Below are 9,354 nucleotides of genomic sequence, written 5' to 3' on the forward strand. Positions count from 1 at the left end.
ACCCAATCGTGGGGAGACGCGGGCAAGTTCTCGACCTAGAAATGAATCCTCAGAAGACCATTAAAGTCCACCAAAAGGACCTACGAAAATCCCCACTAAGGGATCCCACCGGAAAACCTAACCCAGGCCCAGATAACCTCCCCAAATCCCCATCATTAGGGACAACGTCATCAGGACCCCAGGACACTCGGCAAGAAGAAAACACCACTCCAAGAAGACACTCCAGTCCATGCCAGAGGCTACGACCACGGGACCGCCTCACCAAACCGGCACGGTACAGGTGGTCATAAAGCGAAGTGTAGTGGCCAGTGTAGAGGATCCAGCCCTGGGACTGAAGCCCAGCATGCTGACTCCTGGCATGTGCAACGATCCCAGCCAAGGCCACAGAGGGAGGGGGGCGAATTGTCATGTCCACCAGTTTAGCCTCGGCTGTTATGATAGCGCAAGCCCCAAGTGCGCCACCCATCCTACATAATCTATGGGGAGGAAAGTTAGTTTGCCACCCGCCCCTAGATGGCAGACAAAGGATAATGTAAATTAAGGAAACTTTGTCAACCTGCCCAGCATAATTCAGGACAAATATGTAAATACCCAGTGTTGTAACAAGAAGCCTTTGAATTATACAAGTGAATGTAAATATTATTGTAATTCTACTATGGATGCACAGGAATGGTACAGGTGTGCCCACCCTGATGAATATGTACATGCATTGTATATTTACTCTGGCTGAGCTAAGCCAGAGAGAAAGCTCTTCCCAGTAATTTATGGGGGAAATAAATTTGGCATAATACGTGAACAGTATTATTTAGGTAGCGACCTCCCTGGAGGACCGCTCCTACTCCTACCTCCTCTGGTAGGCAGCGACCTTTCTGAAGGATCGCTCCTACTCCTACCTCCTTTGGGGGACCACTCCTACCTCTCCCTGCTCTTGGGCAGCGACCCCTGCTCGGGGACCGCTTCCGCTCCTCCCCTCTGCCCCTCCATGCCAAAAAGGGCCAGCCGCAAGCGCTCTCGCCAGCAGGGATGACCCCGGAAGAAGACATCGGAGGAGCTGCTGAAGCCGTACCAGCTGGGCTACTTCACTGGGCCGGTGGAACCCAGCCCTACTTACCATCCCGAATCCCTTGGACAATACTCCCCTGTTCCCTACTCCCCAGGGCACTCGCCCTCTACTCAATTCCTGTTCCCTCATCCCCCTACCCCAGTCTCACCCACCGGCTCTCCCGCTCCTCCCCTCATCACCATCGAAGTTCCTCCTCTCCCCGACCGCCGCCCCCCGAAGCCCTCAACGGCCGGTGACAGCCTTCGGGACCCGCGGCCGGAGCCCATCTCGGCCAGACTTTCTGCACGGCTGCAAGAGCTCTTCGGCCCAGACGCCTGATCACGTCACTCATCGGGGGTTTTTACCCCCCCCCTGAACCACTCCAGGGTCCCCCGCAGAAGCCCGGGACAAGTCAATAATATATCTTATTATTTGAAATAAAGTGTTGAACTATGACCAGTAGTGATTTTTTTTATTTAGCCAAATTCAGTTCTTATGTAGGTAGGTATTAAGTGTAGTGAGGATTGCAAAATATTCCTATTTATACTGTATGTTGTGTATATATGTACTCTCTATCTACTCTTATATCCAGTGATTGGAATAGGTACAAATATCGGTAAACTCTAATAGTTAAACACTAGTACCTATTCTGATAACTGCGTAAAACTATAACTTTAAATTGCTCGTATAAATAAATACATAACAAATATTTGTTTACTAAACATAAAAAGACCTACACATCTCGTATCTTGGAAACGGCTGTAACGATTAAAGTTTTGCTTTTCAGGTTTATCTAAATAGGTGTCTTCCCTGAAAAACCACGATCTTACAAAAACAAATAAGACACCAAGCGAAGCTCAGTCACCCAGGTACTTCAGTGTTGAAGAGACACTGAGCCATTATTCATTTTTCATTGTTTAAACTTGAATAAAATTAACATGCTACCTGTTTAGGTCTTTCACTAATTTCTCCTTCTCTTGTTGAGCTTGACCAGAACTTGCTTTTTTATGTGATTCTGGGGCAGCTTTCAGCAATACATCTTCATTCACGTTTGTAACTATGAATCTTGATGCAACTCTTTCTCCTGGTACACCTTCTGGTTGCAAACCAGACATTTTGGGGATAATTTTCTCTTTTTGTGTATTTTTTTCTGATGATCCACTGCTTCCCTCGCTTTTCGTAGTCTTGGCCCTGTAATAAACGAAAAAAATAATCACAACTATTTCTAGAGACTTAAAGCTAGATACGCCTATATTTTACAAACTCATTTCAAGCTTTGGTTCATTGTCCTATTATCATCCATTCATTGTTTGTTGCCATAGCTGGAAATTGGTATTATGTTGGACATTAATTGATAATTATTTAGGGTCAATATATTTTATTTAAATACACACATTTTTCTATGCATGCAAGTTACAGTCTGAGTAATTAGATCCAGAGGTTCAATTTCCTTGGTATCTAACTGAAATTTTTGTAAGTGATTGGTTTTCTCTGGGTTCTCCCATTTCCACCACTGATGTATTCTGCTGTTACTCAGTTCTGGGGCAGCTAGTAGCAAAAATATTTTACAGTTATGCAGTACCTAATTTACTTTAAAATATCAGATTTTTAATTTTATAAAATAAACATATTACTTAGATGGACTAATACAATGTTGATAGGTACTTTTATTTATATACTCCGAAAAAAAAATCACGGAAACAGAACAGTGCATTTGTTACATTACATATGCAGATACACTATTTGCTTAAATAAACACGACAACTTGCGGACTCGAATATTAAAAGCCTATAAAGGACGCAGTTTAAATAACTTCTTGCAGTGGTGGCATTTACAAAAGTTAAGCAACTGTATACTTTTAAAAATGTCTACATTCATAATTCTGGTAACAGAAAGAATAATATTTCAAATAATGCACTAGGGGAGGGTGGGGAACTTTGAACCATGGGGTAGTGTGAACCAATGAAAAAATATTTTTTGCTATTAAGGGAATTTTGACATTAATGCAAGAGAGCAGTTGGCAGTAAAAGTTCCTTTATTTGTTTAAGAATGTGTGAAGCTCCATGCTGTTTTTTGGTGTGTGGATTTTTTTTCAAATTTGAAGGTAAGAAACAAAATTTTGTCTTACTTAACTATATTCTTAATAACATTTATGTTTTTTAATTAATAAATTGGGTGTAATACTCTTTTCAACTACATAGATCTTTATTATGTGTATGCATGTTTTAAACCTCCTGGTTACCTTACATAACCTAAAAATGAGAAATTTGTTCATTTTGGTATCATGGGGAACAGTAAACCATTTTAACTGGGGAACTATGAACCAGTGGTTCAATGTACCCCACATTTATTTTCCACCTTTGAAATAATGAATTTTGGTTAATGTTTGTTAATGAATGTTACTTAACAACATATACTGTTCTAGATAATTACTTAAGGATATATTTATGCAACTTGTGTTTAATAATGTTGGTTTTGACATGGGGTTAATATAAATTTGTAAACAAATTTATAATACAGAATTAGTTTACATATTTTAATGATAATAATTATCTGTTTCAGATTCATTTTAATGATATAGAATGGCTCGAAAACCAAAGAAAAAAACAACTCGTAAACCTGATGGAGAGTTGATGAAAAGAGCTCTTGAGGACCATAAAAATGGGAAAGACTCAATACGAAAATCTGCTGAGAAGTTTGGTATACCGTATCCCACATTTCGCAGGTATGTTTTAAAGTATATGAATAATCCTGCTTCCATGAGCTTTGAGCCTAATTATTGCAACAGAAAAAATTTCACTACCCAGCAAGAAAATGAGTTAGTAGATTATTTGGTTAAGTGTGCAAATATGTGCTACGGCTTGACTACAACACAATGTCGTCAGCTAGCATATAACTTGGCTAAGAGTAATGACATTGATGTGCCAGACAACTGGGACAGAAATAAGGAAGCTGGTATAGATTGGTTCTATGGTTTCAGACAGAGGAATCCCACCTTGACAATTAGAAAACCAGAAGGTTGCTCATTATCACGTGCAACATCTTTTAACAGGCACAATGTAAACATGTTTTATGATAACCTCCAGGAGATCTTGCAGCGAGAACCCAAGTTTTGTGATGGTACTAGAATCTTTAATTTGGATGAGACCAGCACCAAAACTGTACCAGATAAATTGCAAAATGTGATAGCGGGCAAAGGGATTAAGCAAGTGAACCAAGCCACAAGTGGAGAGAAGGGTATTCTAGTTACTACTTGTTGTATAGTAAATGCAGCTGGAAATTCGTTACCCCCAGTAATGATTTTTCCTCGAAAGAAAGTTACAGATGTCATGTTTGAGAAAGCACCATGTGGCACGTTAGCATTAAGTGAGAAAAGTGGATGGATGACTGGAGAAAACTTTGCAAAAGTAATGACACATTTTGTGAAGCACTCAACAAGTAGCAAGGACAACCCATCATTGTTAATCTTAGATAACCATGAAAGTCATTTGGATCCAAAGGCATTTGACGTTGCTAAAACAAATGGAGTGACAATCCTTACTCTACCACCTCATACATCACATAGGCTCCAACCTCTGGATGTTTCTTGTTATGGGCCATTCAAGACATATGCAGGTGCACTACAGTCTGTTATTTTTAGGAAAGCTTTGCCTGTTACCATCTACAATATTGCAGAATGCGTAAGCACTGCACATGATAGAGCTCTCAACCCCTCAAACATAAAATCTGGCTTTAAGAAGACTGGCATTTTTCCTTTTGACCGTCATATATTCACAGAAGATGACTTTGCACCAAGTCAGGTTACTGACAGACCTCCACCTGAAGATTCTGATACTGGCATTAACCTAGATTTGCCATCAGGTGAGATCACATCCCAAGCACCTGCTTGTGATGTTGACAAAGTTACTTCTTTCACTTCTTCACCAGGTGACAGACCTAGAGAAAGCAACGCGAGTAAATTACGAACAGATTTAAATATTCCTGTTTCAGCAAACCAATCAAGTGTAGTTACAAAAATGGACACAGCTTCTTCAACTGTTAAATTTCTGCAGGAGACACCAAATATAGAATTAGAAAAATCTGTGTTTCCTAAGTGCTCCCCAGTTGATATAAGGCCATATCCTAATGCTGAAGAACAGAAAAAAAAGAGAGGAAGGAAACAAGGCAAGAGTATTATAGCAACAGACACACCAGTGAAAAATGAAATCGAAGAAAGGAAAAAATTTAAACAGAAGGGGGAAAAAACAAACAAAGACACAAGTAAAGCAAGAAAAAAAATGAAGTTTGATTCAGACTCAGATGATGGAACAGCAATAAAATCTTTTGATGATGGAATGTCATCAACTGATGACATTAGTATTAATGGTAGTGAAGATGAAATATTAGGCGAATTTCCTGACATTAATTTGACATGCATAAAGAAAGATGCTTATGTTCTTGTTGGGCTGAAAGATGAGAAATATCCGAAGAAAGAAGTTCTTTATGTGGCTCAAATAGTCAAAGAAAAGGACGAAAATGGTGATTTCGAAGTTAAATATTTAAAGAAAAGCACAAAAGTGGAAGGACATTTTTATTTGCCATCTACTGAAGACACAAAAATATATACACTACCTGATCATTGTATAAAGATGCTTCTACAAAACCCTAAACAATATGGTGTAACCAAGAGACAGAACTCATACATTAGTTTTGGTATTCATTTTAATAACTTGGATATTCGCTAAAAACTATTTTTTGTCGAACGAAATTCAACAAGACAGTTAGTTTTTGTGATGGTTTTGTTAAATACCTGAGGTAATGAATGTAAATATTGATTTTTTTGTGTATTTGTAGTGTTTGATTATGTATTTATGTAAATTAAAAATATGGTTCATAGTTCCCCAGTGTGTGGTTCATTCTACCCCATGGCTGGGGCACAGTGAACCACAGTGCACTTTTAAAAAAAGTTGAAATTCAAGTAAAAGTAAAAACATATTTTAACCATATTACAAGTGCACGTAAAAGTTAAATATATGTCAAAACCAATTACAAAGTCAAAAATACAAATGTTACATAATTTTTTCCGAATTGCCAAATTAAAAAAAAATTGTTCACTGTTCCCCACCCTCCCCTACATATTACAGAAAAACCTCTTTGCAACAAAACTGAAGGGACTGAATTTTTGTGTTTTTGTAAAAAAGGAGTTCTTTATAAAGAGGTGCTTCAAAACAAGGTAGGTAGTAAGTTTACGGTATCTGGTTTTCCACTATTCATGGACATACCTACCACATGTAATTTTGAGCGTGACTATCAAAAAATATTGTAGTGCATTTGGTATATCACTTGAGTTAAGAAATAAAAGAAATTATAATAGTCTATCCATAATATAAGTGATGTGACGAACTCAACTACACATGGCCCTCGCTTCAAATAGCAATACAATTTTATTGTGTTATAAGCGATCAATCAGTGCCGGTCCGATCAACATTTTTAGGTGGTGCGAGATCTAAAAGTGGCGCCCCTCTAATTAAAAAAAAAATATTGTTCAATCAGTTGTTTTTTATTACACCAGAAAAAGCAGCGGCCTCTGATTACTAAGCCGAATTATGCTCTCAAAAATGTCAAATCGTAGAAACGTTCGTTTGACCAGGTTGTGCGAGTTCCTATATGTGATGTGGTGGACAAATAAAAAATAATAACAACAAATATGATTGTCAACTTTTATTTATTGTGTGTTCCATGCAAACATTAATTAAATCAAATGAGTATGTAGTAAAAATATTTTTTAAAAAAACCTTAGTGCTTGCAATTTTTTTTTTTTACCAAGTCTGAATAATTTCACTTTTGGGCAATAGCTTTTTCTATAGATAAAACTCCAAGATCGGACAGTCTTTCCTGACACATAACCGTTTCTTTCTTCGCGATCGGACTGATTTAAAAACTGGATTATTTAGGCTAGAGACGCTATTTCCTTAGCTGTAATTAGAGTTCAGGAAAAGCTACGGTACTGTTTCACGAATTCCGAACAATTTTTCAGTAATTGTGATGCATTTGGTAAGTTCATAGTTTCAGATTGCATAGCTTTACTTACAATGTTTACTTGAAATAATATATCATACCAATCCACCATTGTAATTATTAACTCAAATTACTCCATATTCTGAATTAGCGGCAATGCCTCTGATGCTGCAACTGAGTCATTAGTTTCTTTGTGAAGATTTTGAACGGCTTCACGAACTGAAGTTTAGTTAAAGCGAACAGCAGAAAGACTAGAAACTCTACTCTCCCCGCGAGTTTAGCAAACTTTTTTTTAACGTTAATCCATCTATGTGCTTGGATATCACTTCCCATCGCTTGGTTGATCCAGAGAATAAAACAAATAGTCTTTGGAGAAATCCAAATAAATAAACAGGTTTAACAGAACTTTTGGCTGCATCTGCTATCACCAAATTCAAGCTGTGGCAGCAACATGGATTAAAAAATGGCCGAGTATATAGTTTTAAAATTCTGGTTTGTACACCTTTGTTCACTCCTATTATATTCGCTCCATTATCGTAGCCTTGACCTCTACAATCGTTCATGTAAAAATAAAATTCTTGAACGATCGTATCCAGAAAGAGGCCAGTGAGTCCTGCTCCCGAAGAGTTACTTACTGGCTTGTAAGCAACAAAACACTTTCGCACTTCGACTTCTTCATTAACGTCAACGAACCGGAATGTTAGTGACATTTGTTCAATATGGCTTACATCAGGAGTGCAGTCCATAATGATGGAGAAGTATTTAGCTGACTTTACCATATTCACAATATTATTTCGAACGTCACTTCCAAGTAACCAAATTAATTCGTTTTTAATGCGTTTGCTGAAATAGTGGACATTAGTCTATTTACAACACGGTGGAGGTGCTCCATCATCACATTATTAAATTTTTCTAATAATTGCACCAAACCCAAGAAGTTGCCATTATTAGGGGTGTATAACGTTTCAGAGCTTCCTCTAAATGCCAAATTATTGCATGCCAAGAAGAACACTATCGACATCATTTTTTCGAGGGTAGAAACCCATCTCGATTTCTCATCTTCAATCTGTTTTTGTAATTGTTTGTCTATTTCGCTGAAGTTCTTCAACCTAATCGACGCTTGTATCCAACTGTCCATTGCACGTCGGTGATCTCAGGATGTTTCGTGTGTTTTCAGACACATTGATAAGCGCCTCTAGTCATCAAATCCTTTTTCCAAATTAGAGTTGGGGTTTGTTTTAAGTAAACGACAGCAAAAACAATATACTTTATCTGCATATTTAGATTACACGAGTCATCTTCTTTTAAAAATCTCCCCATTTGGCATTACTTTTTCAGAATGCGAATTTGAAAAATGACGGCCGTCACAATTCTTTGGGTGTGATATACATATTTACAATTCGTTAAAACAAACTAGTACCTACACCTTTACCGCCTTATACAAAACGCAGTTTTAGCAAAGATTAAAAAATAGTTACTACACAGGTACATCACTTCCGTACAAAAGCTACAATATCTACGCTATAATACCCTACAAAAGCGCAGTACATCAGGCTGCAAGGAGGAACGTATTCGACAAATGCGCGTAATCATTAAATGTCGAAGACAACGTGTGTAATCTCGCCGTGCGGTTTCGTTCATGGATAAGTGGAAAATGTCTTATCGCAGTGCCACAGAATACACTAGAAAGGAAATTATATATAAACAAAACTTACTTCTGTTTTCTATTTCGAAAACTTCTATAATAATCTAAATACTTAACTTTCAGCCGTTAATCACACACACATTGTACAACACAGATATACACTCGCGCGCGTTTGAACGACTTGACAATTCAATAGACAATGCTTGCCTAGCGAAACAAGTAACGGACGAAGTTTAACACCGCGCCCCACTCCCCCGTAATTGACGATTTGAAATCGGGACGAGCCAAGCAGTTCAAGTAACGGCCGAATGAAGTGCCAATGTCAACTACGGGACACAGAATGTAAATAAACTTTCGCTAGTAATGGAATCCGAATAAGCCACGTTAAAAGATCTGTCGTACACAAATTCATTAGTAATTAGAATTCATTCGAATATGGTGACGTGACACCTCGACGTCAGAGGGCGGGCACCTCAAGTCGTCCATTTTCCCGTGAGACTCGACTGATCGTCGCCGTCTTTCGTCTCACGTGTCGGTTGATTTCGGCGCCCCCACCTGGATGGCGCCCGGTGCGGTCGCACCGCTCGCACCGCCCTAGGACCGGCCCTGCGATCAATGTGTCATATTAGCTTAATGTTTTTGGATTAACACTATCAAACAAGCAATTATT

The 9,354-nt window shown here is 38.4% G+C and overlaps 1 protein-coding gene across 1 annotated transcript in view; it reads right to left on the bottom strand.

Moving 5' to 3' along the window:
- Positions 1-8,775, bottom strand: part of LOC134529960 (uncharacterized) — a 107,743-nt gene extending 98,968 nt beyond the window's left edge. The window contains exons 1-2 of the mRNA XM_063364501.1: positions 8,755-8,775; positions 1,988-2,233 (exon numbers count right to left, since the gene is read on the bottom strand). Of these exons, the coding sequence (XP_063220571.1) occupies positions 1,988-2,157 (170 nt within the window). The 5' untranslated portion in view covers positions 2,158-2,233; positions 8,755-8,775. The remainder of the gene's footprint in view (positions 1-1,987; positions 2,234-8,754) is intronic.
- Positions 8,776-9,354: the final 579 nt, after the last annotated feature.

This window comes from Bacillus rossius, chromosome 2 (genome assembly GCF_032445375.1).
Source record: "Bacillus rossius redtenbacheri isolate Brsri chromosome 2, Brsri_v3, whole genome shotgun sequence".
In the NCBI taxonomy this organism is placed as follows: domain Eukaryota; kingdom Metazoa; phylum Arthropoda; class Insecta; order Phasmatodea; family Bacillidae; genus Bacillus; species Bacillus rossius.